This window comes from Balearica regulorum, chromosome 29, assembly GCF_011004875.1.
Source record: "Balearica regulorum gibbericeps isolate bBalReg1 chromosome 29, bBalReg1.pri, whole genome shotgun sequence".
NCBI classification, from domain to species: domain Eukaryota; kingdom Metazoa; phylum Chordata; class Aves; order Gruiformes; family Gruidae; genus Balearica; species Balearica regulorum.
In genome coordinates, this window is record NC_046212.1 from 833,553 (window position 1) to 853,728 (window position 20,176).

A 20,176-nucleotide genomic window follows, 5' to 3' on the forward strand; every position below is an offset into this window, starting at 1 on the left:
TGCTCCAGCAGGGTTCGAGGTACCTAAACCTTTAGTATGACAGAGCCAAAGAGAAGATTTTTTTTTTTTTTCCTTGTTTCTTTTTCCTGGGAAGAGCTGGCACTGTGTTGTAAGGGAGTAGTCCCGTTCAGCAGCGCGTTCCCAAAGCAAAAATGAAACCCATCCTTTTATGACATCAACTTAGATAATTGAAACTTAGCCGCAGGAAGCATTACAGCTGGCTCCAGGTATGGAGGTGCTTCCACGTGACCGGGACAGAATTGAAGTGGATGCCTTGCCCGCTGCTCATCGCTGTGTTTCATTTCAGGCAATGCCAGTGAAGTACTGAAAGAATGGACTGTAACAGGCAAAAAAAAGGTAACACTTTTAAAATATACTTTGCTAAGGCATTTATCTTTTAATTTTGAGGATTTAGACTACAGAGAACAGTAGGCATTCCCCGTGATTTAGACGGGAAAAGAAACCAAAGACCAAGCGTGTGTATTGATGTTAGCAGAAGTGATGCACGGAGATAATCACCAGGTTATCGGGTGCCTCGCTGTTTAGGGGAATGATTTACACCTTAACTTCAGTGCAAGTCGTAAACATTATCTTCTCGCCGCATTTGCATTTAATTTAGGAGTCAGGCACATTGTGTCGAGTGTAGCATGTGAAAAAACGGTTCTAGACTTTCTGTCCTTGCAGTCGCTTTTATTCTGCTGACCCTCTGCAGGACCCCTAATCCGCACACGCAGTCCCACACTGAAGTAAATCTTCATCAGGTCCATTTATTTCAACGGAGCTCTGTAATTCACTGTTCAGATAGTCATGCCGTTCCATTTTTCATCGGTAACCTTTGGAGCTGAACAGTTGCGTTTAATGCTGAGCTCTGTGGAAACATATTTTTCTTTGTCATGTAAGCTTTCTCGAGTGTTTTCCCTAGTTCTTTGCTCACACCTCTGTGAAAGGGTTAAATAAAGATTTGCAAAGTTTCAGTACTTGATATTATAATATCTAAATCCACCAGGGCAAGAATAAAATCATAATTATTCAAAAGGACTCCTTTGAATATGTGAAAAGCACCGGCATGAAATGGAGAGGAAAAAATGTGACTGAATAACCCTGTGTTGGGAAATGAGGGAAGTTTTATCAGAGCAAGGTCTAGCGAAGCGCTTGGCTGCCGCAGAGCACCCTGGAAGCTGTACCTCGCCAGTGAGCACCCCCAGAAGCCGCCCAGCCGGTGCTGTGGGTTCCAGCCACAAACCTCTTTGGTGTTTCCCATCAGTTATGTCGCCTTCAGCTGATAAGCAGCACCCGTTGCTCTTGTTGGCACACCGTCGGAGAGGATAATGTATTCGCGCCTCATTAGTGCCACTATATCTGTCCTCATTGTTGAATAAATCCCTCCTACTGTTAATAGGATCAACAGCCAGGCTGGCTGAAAAAGCATTTAATTCAGCTACTTTCAGCCAGTGAGCATAAGCTTAATTTTCCCTTCAGGAATTAAGCTTAACATTTCTTTCTTTTTTTTTTTCTTTTCTCCACCCCCCCCCCCCCCCCCCCCCCCCCCCCGTGATGTGGACACCTAATCCTTAGAACAAGAAGAAGAAAACCAAACCGAAACCACAAACTGAATCGAGTGCTGGCCTCCCAGACCCCAGTAAATTGGTGTCCACTGAAGAGGAGCAGTCGGCAAACTCGGAGAAGGGTGGAATTAACGGTTTCCATGTCAACGGCTGTGCCCACGACACAGAGTCTGTGGACTCGCTCAGCGAAGGTTTGGATGCACTTTCAATTGATGCCAGAGAGCTGGAGGATTGCGAGTCTGCTGCACCAGACATGCCTGATAGAACAGGTTAGTCTCTATAAAGTAGCGCAGGAGACGGGCACCGAGTGTTTACGAAGCAGAGGAGCTGCCTCCTGCTTTTTTGTGTTCCTTCTTTGTTTCGGGTCAGCTTTGAACACTGATATGTTTGGATGGCTCTTCAGGAAAGAGCAGCTCACCTTGATTTTCTGATTTTCTTTCTTTTTTTTTTTTTTTTTTGCTTGTCGTGGTAAAGAGGCGGTCAGTGTTCCGCTGTCCTCTCCGCGTTCCCCTTTAAACAAGTGTGCTTTTCTACAGCAGTGCCTGAACTAGAGAATGGAATAGCAGACTTTGACACAAAATCGCTCATCCTGCATCCTTCCCAGAGCCCTTCGTCTCTTAGACAGCGGCCTGAGCAGAGGAGCGCTAGCAGGTCTCTGTCCAGATCAACAGCGAACAATTCGACTCCTGCATCCCTGTCTGTAACGCGGCTGGAAGATGTTCCAGTTTCACCTGCAAACAAGAAGTTAGGTAAGGCCCTGAGGGTCTGCGCGCTCTCCCGTGTCAGAGCAGGTTGCTGCTGGCCAAGTTCTCACCTCCTCTTCTGCTGTGTCACTGACAGACGTGGTGCTGAGGCATACTGGACTTTGATTTTAATGCGAGCTAACGTGCTTCTTATTATCTGGCCAGTAACTCTCACTCTACTCCTCTTCTTCCTGATGTGCGGCAGGAATCTTGACAGCAGTTTAGATGTAGGCGCCTGGAGCAGCAAACCCACATGTGCGAGAGGAGCAGGGGAGGAAGCAGCCAGTCTCGCTGCATACGTTTAGCCCATTCTTCTCTGTGCTCCGTCACAGAGCCTTTAGGTTGTTTCTCATCTCATCCCTTCTTTTTTTTTTTTTTTTTTTTGTGAGAATTTGTCGAAAGGCCAGAAGTTCGGACCAGCCCTGTTACAAGAAGTGACAGCCTCCTTCTACTGGATTTTTTTTTCTTTTTTGTGCGCTTTCTCCGCAGCTGAGTTCTTACAATAATGAGTGCGGACAGGAGAGACCTCAGAGCCCCCAGTTGGGCTGGTGGTGGTTATGCTCAGCTTAGGGAGGTGAGGTGGTGGTAGTTCACCTCCTTGCTCCAGGGAGGAGCAGTTGTTAACATAGCTTGGCAGGGGGCAACTGCACCCCAGCAAGCTCCAGAGAGCGTGGGCAGGGTGACGGACCCTGTGGGCGAGCTGAGACACAGGGACTAACCTTGGCAGCGATTAACCACCCCTTTCATCTCCTGATTTGAGGAAATAGCCTTAATTTTAGTTTCTGAGATAATTCCCTTCCCCAGGCAAATGTCCATTTCGTATCATTTAGTGATATGGTGTGTTGGTCTTTGGAGTAGACTCGTTTCGCTTGTCTCCAGTCCCTAGCACAAAAGCAACTCAAGAAATGCATTTGATTTCTCTCATGTATTTGAAAATGTGGAGGGACATCCTCCTATAGAAGGAAATTCTACGAGCCTTGGGAAAACTTTCCCCATTAAGAAAATCTCTCAAACTGTCCCTGCTGAACCTAGTGCCTTTGTAATGGGGAAGGGAAAGAAAAATTTAAAACCAAGCAGTGTATAGTTTTAAAGTAAGAGGGAAAGCAGTCTTTAGATTTATCCCTGCTGGGAGGATTTAGCAGTGTGATTGACATGGCTGTTTGAGTTCACTCTGTCTCTTGGTAGGTTCTAATATTGAAAAATCAGTGAAGGATCTCCAGCGCTGCACCGTTTCACTGGCTCGGTACCGGGTTGTGGTGAAGGAGGAAATGGATGCTTCCATTAAGAAGATGAAGCAGGTCTTTGCTGAGCTGCAGAGTAGGTAAGTTAAACGTAGTGACAGATCCAGGTGCTAAGGCGTAAGACTGATACATTTAGAATAAGACTTCGAGGTCTTTGAACTGTGGCTCTGTGTCTGTACAAGACAGTTGTCCTGACCATCATAAAGTCATTTCAGATGCAGATAATACGAGGAACCGGACAGGTAACATACTGTCAGGTAGGTACTAACATTAGCTGTGCTGGAAGGAGAACGGTTGGGACCTCAGGGTGCAGTAGTGTGTGTCTTTTAGAAGCAAACATTCCTATGTGAAATGTTCAAATTACGTTTGAATATAACATGGAAGAGAGGGATCCTTTTGAAGGTACAAGTACACATCAAAGGTCACCCTGTGCAGCAGCGCTTCCCCTGGTTTAAGCCAAGCTTTTAGTACTGTGCATGATGTTCCCTGTGAGTGTAATTTGGTCTCTCTTTTTTTTTTTTTTTTTTAAATGAACATCTTTATTGGTTTGGATAAGTGCTCTAAGATGATATTCTGAAAGGCCTAACATAGAGTACACTCGCTGTCTTGGCTGATCGAATCTATTACCGAGAAATCGTTGTTCTTGGTTATACAAATACAATTGCTTTTGGTAAAGAAATATTCATAAGAAGCTGCACAGAGAGTTCTCCTTGCCTGAAGCGAGTAACATTTGACAACTAACTAAAATGCCGCTATTGCATTGAAGGATTAAAGTAGATATTTGGCAGACTTGCAAATCTGTGTCAAAAGCTGTCTATGTCTGAAAACCGTATGTGGCCTCAAAGGCAAGAGTGTTTAGCGGTAGTGATGTAGAGCACTGTATTCTGAAGCCTTTTAGCAAATTTAGTCGTTCAGTGTGGACTTTTTCTTGTGCTCGTCCTTGTGTTGAACTTTGCTACCAGGAGGTGCTCTCCTGAAGTACGTGGAACGCTCTCCTGTATTTAAATTCATCGCGTGCTAAAAATACTGACAAAAATGTTTATAAATTACTTTTAAACTTGCCCCAGGAGACTAGACTGAACTGGAGGGGTAGGGTTAAAGGTGTCCGCAGGCTCTGACCTACGTTTTCCTGCTAACAATTGTGGTCTCTGAGCCAAAGCTGAACGTGGAGCTCCCAGCACCTCCTGTCTTTTGGAAAAGCTGCAGTGTAAGGGGATTTACCCTGTCAATAGGTGAGGGATTTGTAGCCCTAACTCAAGTTTGTTTTCATGAATATTATTTCTTACGTTGTTAGTGGCTTTGTCTACTGAGTCAATACTGATACTGATTCAATATTATGACTGTATACAGTGGGGTTTTGTTGTTAAGTGGTTTTTGTGTGTGTGTGTCTGCCTCTACGCAGTTACAACATCTGTAAAAACCTCTCCCTGGTATGGAACCTGTCATTCTTTTGGCTAACGTATCTGGTTCCGTATAAGTAATTCCTCGCCCTTTGACTTATGTTATCATCTATAAAACACTTGCGTCATGTTCAGAAAGGTTAAAGACTCAAGTCCAGTCCCGCAGCATTGCTCCGATAAGCCGAGCCGGCAGCGGGTGAAGCAGGACGTGCGGTTCCGTGAGCGGGGAGGCGAGTGCCTGCCTGGAACGGGGCCACCAGGAACCTCCTTTGGCAAATGCCAAGTGAAAGAGCTGCCCAGCAGGATGCCGGCTCTCCGCAGCTGATAAGCGATGACTCTGCAACCGGGGCCCTTTGGCTCCACAGAATGAGATTCACTTTCCTTTTCCCGAAAGTGATGCAGTTGCTGGTGAGCTGAGGTGTAAATTGTACCTTTGCTTTTTTTTGGGGGTTGTTTTTTTTTTTGTTTTTCCAATTCCTTTCATAACCTGGAGAATAATTAGTGTATTTTAAAGTCCTACAGCACAAGGCAGGATCTGATAGTTAAATCCTCTTGCTGAATTGCTTCTCCAGCTGGCTTTCCACCAAAGGAAAACCTGGTTTTAAAAGCAAGTTTGTTCAACTGAAACAGGATATTTAAGTAGCAAAGCTTGGACTGGTTTAACTGCTGCCTGTCAGGGCTGCCCTTCGGATGTCCTTTTAACCAGTGAGGCTTCCTAGAGTTCTTGACCTCCATCTTCTCTCACTAGATAATGTGCTTAGGCGAGACCTCTGGTCTGTAGGTAGGCGAGGGTGAGGAGGAGACTCTAATGCCGGGGTCGTGCCTGGCATATATCTTAATCTCTGAAATCCATCCTGTTTGAGTGGCAAATGTAGCAGTAGCTGCTTTGGCCTCCTATTTTGAGAGGATTTGCTCCTCTGTGCTGGAGATAATCAGTTAACCTGAACTAGAGAATCCTGATAGTCCTTAATTTCCTGAATATTTTGCTATCCGCTGGCAGGGAAAGTAATGCATCAGGAGAAAAAAAAAAAAACAAACCCAACAAATCCCTGAACCTTTGTGAGTGGCATGGTTAAGTTCAACTTCGTCACCACGTGTTTCAGGTTTCTCATTGCCGAGATTGCTGCTGTGGATCGCCCTTGCTTCCTCGTGGCAGAGCTGCTGGGCATGCTTCCAGCCACCCTCGATTGCAGTCAGTCTTTGACATGGTTGTGTTTCGGCCCCAAGGAAAACTGACCCCAAAGCCCTCAGCGTGCTTGTGCAAACAACCGTTGTCTTTCACGGACGGACAACATCTTGCAGGCACTGCTCGACTGGGCTGGCTTGCAGCTGAGAGCCTCCCAACCAAGTATCCAGCATTATTTCATCTTCAGCAGTCACTGGTTTGTTTCCCCTTTTTCTCCCCTGTGCACTTCTTAAATGTCCTTTCCTAAAGCCCAGCCCTTCTGGCAGGGACAGATGCGCTCTCCATCCCACATGGGATCTTGTCCCAGGACAGAGCAGTTGAGAAAAGCAAACATGTTTCCGAGTGGATCCTTCGGAAGGGAGTAAGTTTGTTTGACGAGAAGCCGTGCAGGGTGGAGGAGCAATGGGGTCTGATCCCAGTCACTCATCAACACGAACCTCGGGCAAAGCCACTTGACCTCTGTTCCTCAGCCAGCCCAACTGTAAAATTGGGTAAAGGACTCCAGCTGAGCTCTGCTGAGTAAATTAAATTGCAGAGGCATGCAAGCTCTGATCTGTGCCAAGGTGTGTGCCTGCAGCCTGGCGGAAAGAGCCCAAAATGGCCCATGTATAAGGTGGGTGTTGGCTCTGCAGGAGCTGGGCGTGTGCCTGTGTGTTCAGGGAGGAGGCACTGGGGTAAGGTGTAGCACAGCCGAGTTCTGCAGCCGTGAGGCTGTTTCTGCGCTTTAATTAATCATTAAGGCCGCATTCACAACCGTATCTCTCCGAGCTCCGGGGGATTCCTGCCGCTGACGTGGCTCTGGGCAGAAGGCACCTGGGGTTTCTCCCTTTACCCTGCCCGTCGGTGCTGCAGAGCCAGGTTGAACTGCTCTGGGGATAGCTGGAAACAAGGTGAAGTCTTATTAGCGTAGCTTTTGACACCCGTTGTTGTATTTGCGCAGTTGGGCTGAGAGTGCCTGACCTGGATCAGGCCCCTGCTGTGCTACGAGCAGAAACAATTCCTGCCCTGAAAAGGCAGATGGACAGAGCGATAAATCAACAGAAGAAGCCAAATGTCAAAGCTGCTGTTCAGAGGGAATTGTTTAAATTGATCTTGCCTCAGTCCTCTCTGACATGCAGAGGAGCGGGGAGCGGTGGTTTGAGTTTGCATTTCAGATGCTCTGTGGTTTCCCTTTCAGATGGTCGCTAAAATAAATGTTCTTCCCATTTTCAAGCAAACCTTTCTCACTAAAAAACCCCACGTGTGATCGGTGTCGAAGGCCTCACCCTGCGTGCTGCTGGTATCTCTCCGAGTACCATTTCATGTCTGTGCTGCGAGTATCATACAGCTAACACGTGAGAGGAGGACTCTGCTTTTAAATATAGAAAGCAGAAACTGAAATGAACCCTATTAATAGCTGGATGGCAAATGCATTCAAGCCGCTGGCAGCAGCTGAGCAGAGGTGAGCTTCAGCAGTGCAGGGCTGAGGACGTTGGAGGCGTAGCTTAGAGGGAAACACAAAAGAAGCATTTGCTGGGAGGCTGTTTGTGCAAGGGTCTGGCTTCCTTAAGGCAAAGAACAGAGCTGCGACCAGTAGCTGCCCCTGTCCAGAACGGGAGGACTGGTATTTCCTCTCCTGCTTCTCTTGAAACCCAAATTATTCGGCGCGTGCATCTCCAGGGGCAAGATGCCTCTTCGCATGGCCTGTGAGCGGTGGTTAATGGGGAGCTCCCCGGGTGCCCTGCCTCACCAGAGGGTGCTCGATAGCCTGAATTTGCTAAATCTGACCAGGCAGTAGCTGTGCGTTCTGCTCGCGTAAAGGCTGCAGCCGTGATGCCTGGGGGATTTGTGGTCTCATGGCAACAGACACACTCGAGGCACGCTCGAGCCTTCTGGCGAGTGGAGATGCTTTGCTGTGACCCACTCAGGTGTTCCCTCCGTGGCGAAAAAAAAAATCCTCGGATTGCAAGAGACTCAGTGATCGCAGACTTGCATGGCTCCGGGTCACCTGCCGGCTGCGCGGTGGTGACCGGCAGGATGCATCCTCGTACCTGCCGCACTGTGTGGAAGGGTCCATACGCTCTCGTGTGGGTCCTGCAGCCCTGTGGGGATCAGCAGGGTATGCACCTCCCGAGAAGCAGCACAGAGCACCAGAATCCAGGTTTCTGGGTTGGTGGGCTGGTTTTGGTCGGCTTAAATAAGCTAATGGGGGGAGGGTAAGAGTGAAGCATTGCTTCACCACATGGCACCTGAGAGACAGCTTTGGATGTGACGGGTGCCCGAATGCCCAACGTCCTCCTGCTGCTGCTGTGGCTCCTCGTCATGCCCCACCGCTCGTTACTTTTGAGTGACTCTTTTAAACATTTAGTTTGCTTCGGTGGTAAAGTCCAGCGGTGTGCAGCTTCCCCCAGCACCGCAACCGCCATTCCCTCTCCCCTTGCCAAGATGGCTCTGACTTTTATCAGAGCAAGGTGACCACGTACCCAGTGGGTTGTCGGGAATGCCGCGGCCGTGCTCCGGCGCTGACCCAAGCCTGAGCAAGTTTAACGCCAGCAAAGCCCGCACGCAACTCCTCGGCTTCCAGAACAAAAGCCGGTGCGCGGTGCGACGGGTTCCTGCTGCCATCTGCCGGTCTCTGCTCAGTGGCCAGCATGCCTGGAAACCCTCCCGTTGCTGTTCTTGCAGTAAGATTATTTTGTCCTCTTTGTTTAATACTAAATCTCTTCCCTTTTTCTGTTGTTTTCCCCCTCCAGCCTTATGGATCGGGAGGTGGCGTTGCTGGCTGAGATGGACAAAGTGAAAGCAGAAGCAAGTAAGACTCTGTCTTTCTAGCAACGAGTGCCGGCTCAAAGAGCTGCAGGTCTTGCTGCGCTCTGACGAGAAGCAGATTTCTGTGATTCACCTCCTGTTCATGTCATTCCTAGATCTGTGGCTCTGTACCCGGACAAAACTTGCCCTGTGGCTTGAGTTTTGTGTACCGTGACTGGATGATTTTTGCTGCCTGACGCAGTTGACACTAAACCATCCTGCGCCCTTGTTAGAGGACATAAACTGCCCTCTTCCACGGGAGGCTGTTCCTAAAAATCTCATTATTGCTGGGGAGCTGAAAAGGGATTTCCTGGCTCACCTGGAGCGGGTGGGAGGTGATCTGCAGGGACACCCACGCCAGCAGCACCAAACCCCACCGTTTAGGGGGGTGGCAAGGAAGCAGTTAGCCTGGGGAGAGCTGCAAAGCTTCTACCAGAGCTGCGTGTTGTGGCCCTGGTTGAGTCAGCTCCCAGCTCAGGTTCCGTCTGTGTCTGGGGATGTAAATCTCCGCAGGAGGGAACGGCCGGGGCTGCTGTGCAGCTGGCACAGAGCTGTCTGGGGGGCACTTGGGGGAACCTGCTGTTTACCAATAAGGTGCTGTGTGTCGGGATTGGGGTGGTTTAACTCTGGGTAGGCTGGTTTGGTGTCACCGCCGCCTCAGCCGTGATCTGTTTTTCAGTGGAAATTCTGGTCAGCCGCCAGAAGAAGGCAGAAGCCCTGAAGAAGATGACTGATGTGGCGGTGCGAATGTCGGAGGAGCAGCTGGTTGAGCTCAGAGCTGACATAAAGGTGAGCTTTTCACTCCGCTGCCATCTAATCCAACCTAGTCCTAACGTCACCCAAATGCGGCGGTGCAGGAATTATGCAGCTACCACCTAGTCCATGGTAGGAATTGCACGGATGCCCCCTCAACAGGTTCCTGCTCAAAGAAGACGAGTTGCTGATCTGCTAATTAAATAAGCAGTTTGTTTATCCGACGTGCAGAGCGGCTCGAGCTTGTACCTCTGAGGAGGGACCCCTACCCCAGATCACACACCCTGATTAAACCCGTACCACCCAGCACCCAACCCCAGTCCAATCCCTTAATTCTGGTCGGTGGTCTCTTGGTTTCTTACTGGTTTTCTTGGTCGCTGAGCTGGCCACCTTCTGAAGTGACCTCATTCTCTTGGCATTGTTTCCCTGGTCCTTATCCTCTTCATTCTGCTCATATCTGCTGGATTCAGTGAGGTCTGTGTTTGCAGCATTAGTTTTCTCAGAAAGTTTATTCCCAGACAGCTCTTGCGGCCTAAGGCTTCGGCTCCTTTAGCTTCCAGTACTAAGCAAGGCTGTTATTAATCCCAACGCTTCTCTACAGCAGCGTGCTTTTTGGTAACCTCCTGGGTTTCCGAGACTTCTGAATGCAATTTTGTGTTGTTTGCAAGTCTTTCCTTGCATTTGTAGTTCTCGAATTCACCGCCAGCGCTCTGCATACCGCTGTCCGCAGCTGCGCGGAGAGATACAGGACACCTGAACTTAAAATATTTGGTTTGTAAAATACTGACTCCAGCCAACAACCAGTCATCCAAACACAAACCCCGGTTGTGAACTGGCAGAGAGCAGGGAACGCGGCAAAGCCGCAGCTTTGTGCTCGGAGCGGTTGTGAAAACCTCCCGCTGGCTTGGGCTGACCTCTGCCTTCCCCCCTAAACCGGGAGAGCCTGCCTGCTGCGCGCCAGCGACTCTTATATTCCCTAAAAACATTTCTGCTCTCCAGCACGCCAGCTCCTGCCACAAGAGGTCAGTGCAAAGTTGCATCAATTATATTCCCGTTTAAAAACTAAAACTGCTCAGCCCCCCGTAGCAGGGTTAGAGAAACCTGTTGCCCCGACGAGTGTCCAGAGACCTGGGCTGTGCTGATCTCACAGGGCAGAGCAGAGCTGTTGTTGGACTGAGGTCACCTCTGGCGTGGCTGCTGGAGCCTGGGGAAGGCTGAAATAATCTGGGTTTCTGTTTCCCTGAGTTGTCGTAGCCATCTGCCTTCTCACCAGGATTTTTTTTTTTTTTTCAAGCAGCACCCGACTCAGATACCTGTTCCTGGACTGAAATGACAGGCTTTCACCTCTGTTTTCCGTTCCTGTGCACAGACCGAATTAATGTGTGTGTTTTGCCTTTTTTCTGAAGCACTTTGTGAGCGAACGGAAGTACGACGAGGACCTGGGCCGGGTGGCGCGGTTCACGTGTGACCTTGAGGCGCTGAAGAAGAGCATCGCCTCGTTCGGCCAAGGTGAGCTGGACGGAGAGCTGGCTAACCCTGCCGTCACCAAAACCCCTCATGTGCGCCCCAAAACTTGATAGTGGTGGGACTGGGAGCATTTTTTTTTCGTCCCTCGGCAAGAGGGATCTGTGCCCATTCGCTGCTGAGCTCTTGTACCGTTCACGCGACCAAAGCTTCATCCCACCAGAACAAAGCTCCTTTGTCCCTTCGAGCTGCCTCCACCCCAGCAGTGCTCTGGGTGAAAGATCTGGGGTCCTGCCTGCAGAACACACATTTTTGGGGTATTTCTCTTCCAGTTTCCCATCCAAAGAACAGCTACTCCACCCGATCGCGGTGCAGCTCTGTCACAGCCGCGTCCCTGAGCGGTCCCAGCGAGACCCTCCCTCCCTCCGCCCCCACCTGTGCCTCTGCCGCGAGCCTTACCACGGCGAGCAAGAAGCCTTCGTCCTCGGCGGAGCCGGCTGTAGGGAACGCCGCCGGCCGCCCTCCCCAGCCTGCACGAGAGGTAACCGCACCCTGGCGCGGCACTGGCACGGCGCTGCGGCTTCACGGTTCCTCTGCTGCTTCCTGGGCCGGGTCCCTCCCTGCCGGGTGCCCTTCGCAGGGCCGGGCAGCCGCAGGGTCAGGGGCACCTGGAAGCTCAGCCTTGCCTCAGCGGTCCTGCTTCGGAGCAGACCCTGGGGGTTCCCTCCCAGGAAGGGGAGGGGGGGAGCTGCCTCCAGCCCCCGTTCACTCACCCCCCACTTCTGTTTTTTGGCTTTCCAGGGGAACAGGAGACCGGGAGCAGGGCCCAGGTCGCAGGGCCAGCGCCACATCGGCCCCCCCGGCCGCTACAACAACGGCAACCGCCACAGGAACCAGGGCCAGGCCCACGGCAGGCGGCAAACCTCTCCCCTGGCAGCCCCCGCTGCCAGCACGGGCCAGACTCAGCCCACGGGCACCAGCGGCAGCTCGGCGCAGCCCGGCCGGCCCGGCACAGAGACCAAGGGGCTCCCGCAGCGGAAGCCCAGAGCAAGTCGGCAGGAGGGAGCGAACTCCTGAGAGCCGCGGGCTGTCCCTGCCTGCCACCAGGCCCACGTGAGAACCAGACTGTAGGAAGCTCCTAGCTAGGATACTAACGAAGGAAAGTTTACACTTCTCGGGTTTTCGTGCCATTTTTTTTTTCTCTCTTTCCGTCCCTCCCCCCTTGTCTGCTTTGTGTTCTTCTCGCCTGCGCTGCACCCTCTGCGCGGGTTCAGCCTCCCCCACCCCGCTGTCTCTCTTGTCCTTTTCCTTTCCGCTCCAGAAATCCCCTTTTTCTCTAAAATCACTGGCAGCGCTGGCCCAAACCCAGCCCCAAGTGTCTTTTCTTCTCTGCACCAACATCTGGGTCCTGCCTCGGAGGAACGTCCGGTGCCAGCCCCTCCCTCGTGCTGGCAGCGAGGATGATGAGGGCTGGGACATGGAGAGAGCCAGGGGCGGGGGGGCTGGGGGTGTCCCCTCCCGGGGGACAGACAGGAATCTGGGCCACCGCGCGGGGCCGGGGACCTGCACACTTTGTCCCGCACACTTTGCTCTTCTCTGGTTTTTACATTGCGGATCTCTTGATTTTATTCACTACTTCTTGCCCCGCCTTCCCCCCTGCCACTTCTCCAGCCCTTCTTCGTCCCTAAATTAAATTTATAGCAATATCAATTAGCAGAGCTAATCCTAGGTGATCCCGGTTGGAGATTGCGACAGTCCTTCTTTATAGCTGTACGAATAAAGACGATGTTCGTGGTGAATGTCGCTGTCTGTGCCTTGCTGCCACCGGCAATCACGGCTCCGGTGCTTGGAGAGGCCGGGGCTTTTGGGGGGTCCTTGGCTTCCAGTGCCCCCCCCCTGACTTCTCATGTTGGGGTTTTGGGGTTTTTTCTTGCTCCCTCTTTAATTGAACTTCTGAGTTGGTTCAGCAAATGAAATAAATGAAACCCGAATTTCAGCTTTTCAAAATTCAGCTGGTTTCTGCTTAAGTCATTCAGCTCCAGGCACCCCAGCACCCCGTGCTGCTCCCCCCAAGGTACCCGTGGGCCCCGAATCCTGTATCCCCCCCACCCACCCACCCGTGGGCTTGTTCTCCCGTGGCCGCCCCCCCCCGGGGCTGCCCCTTCCCACGGAGAGGAGCCGCCATCGGCCCCGGTGGCTGCGGCAGGGTCGGGGCTTGGAGCGGGGTCCCGGTGCTCCCCCCGCCCCACCGGTTGCTGCCAGCCCCTCCCGGGGGGGGGGGCGGTACCGGGGCGGGGGGCGGCGCCGGGGGGGGGGGGCGGCGGCGGGTCCCGGTGCGGGGGAGCCCCGGGGCCGGTGACACCCGCGGGGATGGCGGCAGCGCGGAGCCGCCGCTGAGATGCCGCCGATGCGGGGCCTCCTGGCGCCGCAAAACGCCTTCCTGGACACCATCGCCCGCCGCTTCGACGGGACGCGTGAGTGCACCGGCACCGGCACCGGCCCCGACGGGGCGGCGGCGCTGGGACGCGGCTGGGACGGGCGGTGCTCGGCGCTGCGCACCCCCCAGGGACGGGGGGACCGGGACCGGGACGGGACGGGACGGGCGGTGCTCGGCGCTGCTCCCGGGCATCATCCCCGCGGAAAGCGCCCGGTCGGGTCCGGGGGGTGCTCGGCCGGGGGAAGGCGGGGCGGGGGGGGGGGGGGGCACGTTCGGGGCCCCGGTGCTGCTCCCGCCCGCCGGGGAAGGATCCGTGCCCGCCGCCCCCTCCCGGGGCTATAAATACCCGTCCCGCCCCCTCCCCCGCCGTGCCGGTGAGTAGCGGCGATGGGCTCCGCTCCACCGGGGCTGCCCCGGGCCGGCGGCGGGGGGGGGGGGGGGGGGCTGGAGCCCCCCGGGATCGCCCCGCTCCTTGGGAAAGGGCCCCCCCGCCCCCCCCGGTGCGGGCCTCTCCCGGGGAGAGCGGGTGGGAGGGAGCCCCCCACGCTGTTCCTATGCAAATGTATGCAAATGAGGCAGAGCGGGCTCCGCCGGTGCCAACGGGGCGGTTCAGCCCCAGCGCTGCTGCGCGGCGGGTAAAAATAACCCAACGGGCCCAGATGGCTGCGGGCACCCCCGCACCCCCCCGGATTGCCCCCCACAGCCGGGGGGGGGGGCACGGGCTGACCCCGGCACCCCAGTCCTGCGGGTCCCCCCCTCCCTGGGATCCCCCAAACCCGATGGGCTCCCCCAGCTCCTTCCCCCCAACCCCAGGGGCTCCCCCAGCCCCTTCTCCCCCCCCTCCCGGCCCAGCCACCTCTCCCTTGCAGACAGTAACTTCGTGCTGGGCAATGCCCAGGTGCCCAGCGCCTTCCCCGTCGTCTACTGCTCCGACGGCTTCTGCGACCTGACGGGCTTCTCGCGGGCGGAGGTGATGCAGCGCTGCTGCGCCTGCTCCTTCCTCTACGGCCCCGACACCAGCGAGCTGCTGCGGCAGCAGCTCCGTCGCGCGTTGGACGAGCACCAGGCCTTCAAGGGCGAGCTCATCCTCTACCGCAAGAGCGGTGGGTGACAGCGGGGGACGGCCAGGTCCCTTCCGCAGCCTCCCCCATCAAGGAGGTGATGGCACGTCAACCCGGGTGTTGTCCCCTGGCAGGTGTCCCCTTCTGGTGTCTCCTGGACGTGGTGCCCATCAAGAACGAGAAGGACGAGGTGGCCCTGTTCCTCGTGTCCCATAAGGACATCACCAGCACCAAGAGCCGCTCGGGCGCCGACAGTTCGAAGGACACGGGTGAGGGAACCGTGGGGGGAAGACGGGACCGGCTGGAGCCCCACCACGGCCACCGTCACCAGTGTCCCCTCCCTCTGCCTGGGCAGGTGGGCGCCGGCGGTTCAGCCGTGCCAGAGGGAAGGGTTTCAATGCCAGCCGGCGCCGGAGCCGGGCGGTGCTGTACCACCTCTCGGGGCACCTGCAGAGGCAGAGAAAGAGCAAGCACAAGCTCAGAAAGGTGGACCTGGGACATGTGTCGGGGCTGGGGACACATCATGGGGCTGGGGACGTGTGTCAGGGCTGGGGACATGTGTCGGGGCTGGGGACGTGTGTCAGGGCTGGGGACGTGTGTCAGGGCTGGGGACACATGTCGGGGCTGGGGACACGTGTCGGGGCTGGGGACAGGGCATCCCGGCTGGGAACAGCGCGTCCAGGCTGGGGAGAGGCTGATGCAGCGGACGTGGTGACGCAAGGGTTGGGGACGAGGTACTGAGGGCAGGCTTTCCAGGGTGTTGGGGGACAGAAACAAGATGTCGGGGCAGGGGACAGGGCATCTAGGCTGACCCCCATCTCCATCAGGGCGTCTTTGGGGACAAGCCCTCGCTGCCCGAGTACAAGGTGGCCGCCATCCGCAAGCCCCCCTTTATTCTGCTGCACTACGGGGCCTTCAAGGCGGGCTGGGACGGGCTCATCCTGCTCGCCACCCTCTACGTGGCCGTCACCGTCCCCTACAGCGTCTGCGTGGGAGTCGGCACTGAGGAGGGGCTGCCGGCTGCTCGTGGCCCCCCCAGTGCCTGTGACCTGTGCGTGGAAATCCTCTTCATGCTGGGTAAAATCCTCCCCCCCTCCCCGTGCTGGCTCGGGGCTGGCAGAGGCCGGGGGGACTCAGCGCACTGATGGCTGCCCCCCCCCCCCATCCCTTAGACATCATCCTCAACTTCCGCACCACCTTCGTCAGCAAGTCGGGGCAGGTGGTGCTGGACCCCCGCGCCATCGCTCGCCATTACCTGGCCGGCTGGTTCCCGCTCGACCTCGTGGCCGCGTTGCCGTTTGACCTGCTCGCCGCCTGCCGGGTCAACGTGGTGAGTGCCGGGATTGGGGGGGGCCACCCCGGGCTGCTGGGATCCCCCGAGCTACGAGGACACCCTCATCCCCCACCCCAGCCCGAGCGGCAGGGATCCCACTGGGGTTTTGGGGATGCTGGTGGACCGTGGGGACCTCACGGGAGACCCTGATGGGTCACTGGGAACCCTGAAGGGCTGCAGGGAGCCCAAAAAAAAGCTGCAGGGACCCTAATGGGGCTGCAGAGACACCCCCCCACACACACCCACACACACCCACCCCACCCCCCCCACACCCCACCCCCCCCACCCCACCCCCCTACCCCCCCCCACGGGGTTGTGGTGACACTGGTGGGGTACTAGGGATGCTGATGGGACATTGGGGGACCCTGGTGGGATTGTGGGGACCTGATGGAGCTGTGGTGATGCTGATGGGACATTGGGGACCGCGATGGGGCGTTGGGGACCCTGGTGGGTTTATGGAGACCCTGCTGGGCTGCAGCCCCCCCCCCCCCCCCCCCCCCCCCCCCCCCAAAAAATGCTGCGGGGACTCTGATGGGCTGTGAGGAACCTCAGAAGGGCTGGATGGAGCCAACGGGTGCCCCGTCCCCTCCTGCACTGCCCCTCTCCCCGCAGTACGTGGGGGCTCACCTGCTGAAGACGGTGCGGCTGCTGCGGCTGCTGCGGCTGCTGCCCAACCTGGACCGGTACTCGCAGTACAGCGCCGTGGTGCTGGCGCTGCTCATGGTGGTCTTCGCCCTCCTGGCCCACTGGGTCGCCTGCGGCTGGTTCTTCCTGGGGCAGCGCGAGGTGGAGGGCAGCCCGGCCGCCCTGCCCGAGAGCGGTACGGCCCCCCCCCACCCTGGGCTGCAGGGGTTCCTGTCCTTTGTCCCCACATACCTGGCCCTGCTGTTGTGCCCCCCATGTGCCCCCTGCACCCCAGAGCCTGTGCACCCTCTGAGCTGCTGCTGGGGCTCCCTGGTGCACCCCATGCCCCCCCCCCCCCAAAAGTCCTCTGTGCACCCTGAAGCTGGGGCTTGCCGGTGCACCCTGAGCACCCCATGGCCCCAAACTGGGGGCTGCATGTGTCCCCTGTGCCCCACGCAGGGCTGCCTCTGTCCCTGTCCCCTGGGTGCCCCCCCCCCCCCAAGCCGGGCAGCCCCCCCCCCCCCCAGCCCTGCTCACTCCCCTGTCCCCCCATCCCATCACCCCCAGGCTGGCTGCAGGAGCTGGCGCGGCGGCTGGAGACCCCCTACTACCTGTCGAGGGGGAACTGCAGCACCGGGGGGGCCGGCAATGACACAGAGCCAGGAGCCAACTGCAGCGAGAACGGGGGGCTGCTGGGGGGCCCCTCGCTGCGCAGCGCCTACATCACCTCCCTCTACTTCGCCCTGAGCAGCCTGACCAGCGTCGGCTTCGGCAACGTCTCTGCCAACACCGACACCGAGAAGATCTTCTCCATCTGCACCATGCTGGTCGGGGGTGAGGGGCCGGGGCGGGTGGGGGGGGGGGGTTAGGTGGAGGGGGGACCCAGCAGCCGGGTGACCGATGTCCCTGCTGTCCCCAGCGCTGATGCACGCTGTTGTCTTCGGCAATGTGACGGCCATCATCCAGCGGCTGTACGCCCGCCGGTTCCTGTACCACAGCCGCACCCGCGACCTGCACGACTACATCCGCATCCACCGCATCCCCCGGCCCCTCAAGCGTCGCATCCTCGAGTATTTCCAGAGCACCTGGGCGGCCAACAACGGCATCGACACGGCCGAGGTCAGCCCCCGCCGTGGGCGCCACGGACCCCCAGCACCCCTGGGACCCCCCCGGGACTACAGCGCTGGTGCACGGATGGATGGGAGCTGGGTGCCCTGGCCCCATAACAGGGATGGAGGGGAACTGGGGTGCCCCAGACCCCCCCCCCAAACAGGGATGGAGGGGGCTTGGCAGTGGGGGTGGTCCTCAGCCCCCCCAGCAGGGATGGACGGGGGGCTGTGGGTGCGTGGTCTGTGGTGGGGATGGATGGGGAGCTCAGCATGGCCCGGGGGGGCTTGGGGGGGGCCAGCTGGGACGTGGGGGGGGGGGGGCTGTGGGGCGCAGTGGCTGGGGGGGCAGCAGCCCCCTCCCTGCTGAGCGCCGTGTGCGCAGCTCCTGCAGAGCCTGCCCGAGGAGCTGCGGGCCGACATCGCGCTGCACCTGCACAAGGAGCTGCTGCAGCTGCCCCTTTTCGGGGGGGCCAGCCGGGGCTGCCTGCGCACCCTGTCCCTGGGGGTGCGCCCCACCTTCTGCACCCCCGGCGAACTCCTCATCCGTCGCGGCGACGCGCTCCAGGCGCTCTACTTCCTCCGCTCCGGCTCCATGGAGGTGCTGCGGGACGGCACCGTCCTCGCCATCCTCGGTGCGGGACGTGGGGAGAGCGGGCTGAGGCCAGCCTCGTCGTGACACCGATGGCTGGCCTGACACCCGCTCTGTGCCTGTTTGTGTGTGTGTGTGTGTCCCCAGGGAAGGGGGACCTGATCGGCTGCGACCTGGGGGGGTCCCCGCGCAGCCGGCGGGCCCGGGTGGACGTGCGGGGGCTGACCTACTGTGCCCTGCAGAGCCTGGGGCTGCCGGCGCTGGCCGAGGGTTTGGCCCTCGACCCCGACTTCGCCCGCGTCTTCCGCCAGCAGCTGCCCCGTGAGCTCAGCTACGACCTGGGGGGCGCCCCCGAGGTGAGGTGATGTCACCGGGGTGATGGGGAGTGACGTCACGGGGCCGGGGTGGGGGTGATGTCACACCCAGCGGTGGTGGGAGGTGACGTCGTGGGCTCAGTGGGTCCAAGATGCCAAGGCAGCTCTGGCCTGAAGGATGACATCATGGCATCCAAATGACATCACTGCCTTCACTCTATGACGTAAGCTAGCTAAGGGGGACGTGACAAATTCGAGGGGCCAAGCCGATGGGGTGGGGGGGGCGATGGGGGGCTGGGGACAGTGCAGGGCTGAAGGGTGACATCACGGGGCCTGGGTGATGTCACGGGGGTGCAGAGGGAGGGCTCCCTCTCTGCCCCCCCCCCCGCAGGCAGAGTCGTGCTCACCCAGGGGGGAGCCCACGCCGGAGGAGGGGGGGGCCGAGCCGCAGCCCCCCAGCCCCCAGCTGTCCCCCTCCACGGGGACCCGGCCCCCCCACAGCGGAGTCCCCCGCGCCCACCCCGAGCCCCCCACGGCCCTGCAGCTGCACCCTTGGAGCAGCCCCCCCGACCTGAGTCCCAGGTGATGGGCTGGGGGAAGGGGGGGGACGCTGGGGGGGGGCCCAGAGCCCCGAGGCCACGTCCCACTGACCCCCCCATCTCCCCCCCAGGGTGGTGGATGGCACCGAGGGGGAGGGCTGCGCCGCCGACAGGCCCCGCTTCAGCTTCCACCTCAGCCCCTCCCTGGGGCCAGGTAAGGGGGGGGCAGGGGGGGCAGGACCCCCGCGCCCCCCAGGGAGACACTCACCTCTCCCCCCAGGCACGGACAGGGGGCTGCTGGCCATCCCCCCTGCCCCCCCGGAGCCGAGCTGCGCCGACACCATCGAGAAGCTGCGGCAGGCGGTAAGGGGGGGTTGGGGGGGGGAGTTGAGGGGTTCAGGGGGGTCCGGGGGGTGCTGACCCCCGTCACCCGCAGGTGGCCGAGCTGTCGGGGCAGGTGCTGCAGCTGCGGGAGGGGCTGCGGGCGCTGAGAGAGGCCGTGCAGCTCCTGCTGCTGCCGCCCCCCCCGCAGCCCGACGCCCCGGGGATGGCCACAGCCCTGCGGCCGCTGCGCGTGGAGACGGGGGGGCCGGGGCTCTGTCTGCACCGGGCCCCCCCCGACTGCGCCCACAGCCAACCCTGGGGCTGGGGGCCCCCCGCTGCCCACAGCTCACCCTGGCTGCACCCCGACCCCTTCTGGGGCTCCCCAGGGGGGCAGGGGGGGAGCCCCCCCACATGGCCACCCAGCCCTGCCTCCTCGGGGGGACACAGCGTCCCGGTGCCGGGGCTGGAGCCCCCCGGGCCCTGGGATGTGCCCAGCCTGGAGCTGGCGCTGATGGGGGGGTCCCAGGGCCCCCCCCAGCTCCAAGAGGAGGGGACAGGCATGTAACGGGGCAACCAGCCCATACCCGGCCGCTGGCCCCCCCAGCCGGGACAGAGCCCCCACTCCCCCCTTCCAATAAAGGACTGATTTATAAACCCACCCCAGGAGCTGGGGGTCCTGTGTCCCCCCCCCGATTTATAAACCCACC

At 58.1% G+C, this 20,176-nt stretch overlaps 2 protein-coding genes across 7 annotated transcripts in view; both read left to right on the forward strand.

The window, feature by feature from the left end:
* Positions 1 to 12,938, forward strand: part of SPATS2 (spermatogenesis associated serine rich 2) — a 29,949-nt gene extending 17,011 nt beyond the window's left edge. Inside the window, exons 5-13 of one of the 3 annotated variants that reach the window (XM_075737619.1) lie at positions 308 to 357; positions 1,576 to 1,834; positions 2,102 to 2,314; positions 3,494 to 3,629; positions 8,868 to 8,926; positions 9,602 to 9,711; positions 11,082 to 11,184; positions 11,472 to 11,680; positions 11,941 to 12,938. In XM_075737619.1, coding sequence (XP_075593734.1) covers positions 308 to 357; positions 1,576 to 1,834; positions 2,102 to 2,314; positions 3,494 to 3,629; positions 8,868 to 8,926; positions 9,602 to 9,711; positions 11,082 to 11,184; positions 11,472 to 11,680; positions 11,941 to 12,216 — 1,415 coding nt within the window. In that variant the 3' untranslated portion in view covers positions 12,217 to 12,938. The remainder of the gene's footprint in view (positions 1 to 307; positions 358 to 1,575; positions 1,835 to 2,101; positions 2,315 to 3,493; positions 3,630 to 8,867; positions 8,927 to 9,601; positions 9,712 to 11,081; positions 11,185 to 11,471; positions 11,681 to 11,940) is intronic. The other 2 variants (XM_075737620.1, XM_075737621.1) reach the window with 2 other exon arrangements.
* Positions 12,939 to 13,381: 443 nt separating this feature from the next.
* On the forward strand, positions 13,382 to 20,122 carry KCNH3 (potassium voltage-gated channel subfamily H member 3). Of its 4 annotated transcripts, none has more exons than XM_075737582.1 (15): positions 13,382 to 13,613; positions 14,446 to 14,679; positions 14,772 to 14,906; positions 14,993 to 15,123; positions 15,465 to 15,714; positions 15,810 to 15,967; positions 16,583 to 16,790; positions 17,162 to 17,428; positions 17,514 to 17,713; positions 18,086 to 18,335; positions 18,440 to 18,648; positions 18,998 to 19,188; positions 19,277 to 19,359; positions 19,426 to 19,508; positions 19,582 to 20,122. In XM_075737582.1, exons 1-15 carry the CDS (start codon positions 13,538 to 13,540, stop codon positions 20,032 to 20,034), a joined length of 2,928 nt encoding a protein of 975 aa, XP_075593697.1. In that variant the 5' UTR covers positions 13,382 to 13,537; the 3' UTR covers positions 20,035 to 20,122. The 4 variants fall into 4 exon arrangements, 3 of the variants coding, with proteins under 3 accessions (XP_075593697.1, XP_075593699.1, XP_075593700.1); XM_075737584.1 differs by having other exon boundaries at positions 13,384 to 13,613; positions 14,450 to 14,679; XM_075737585.1 differs by having other exon boundaries at positions 13,384 to 13,613; positions 14,475 to 14,679.
* The last annotated feature ends 54 nt before the right edge of the window (positions 20,123 to 20,176 follow it).

What these genes read in the sequence shown, in the direction of transcription:
- KCNH3 (XM_075737582.1), top strand. Translation starts at nt 13,538, where the DNA reads ATGCCGCCGATGCGGGGCCTCCTGGCGCCGCAAAACGCCTTCCTGGAC. An exon ending in CATCCTCTACCGCAAGAGCG is followed by an intron (nt 14,680 to 14,771) that starts GTGGGTGACAGC and finishes GTCCCCTGGCAG; the next exon opens with GTGTCCCCTTCTGGTGTCTC. An exon ending in CAGCCCCTCCCTGGGGCCAG is followed by an intron (nt 19,360 to 19,425) that starts GTAAGGGGGGGG and finishes CTCTCCCCCCAG; the next exon opens with GCACGGACAGGGGGCTGCTG.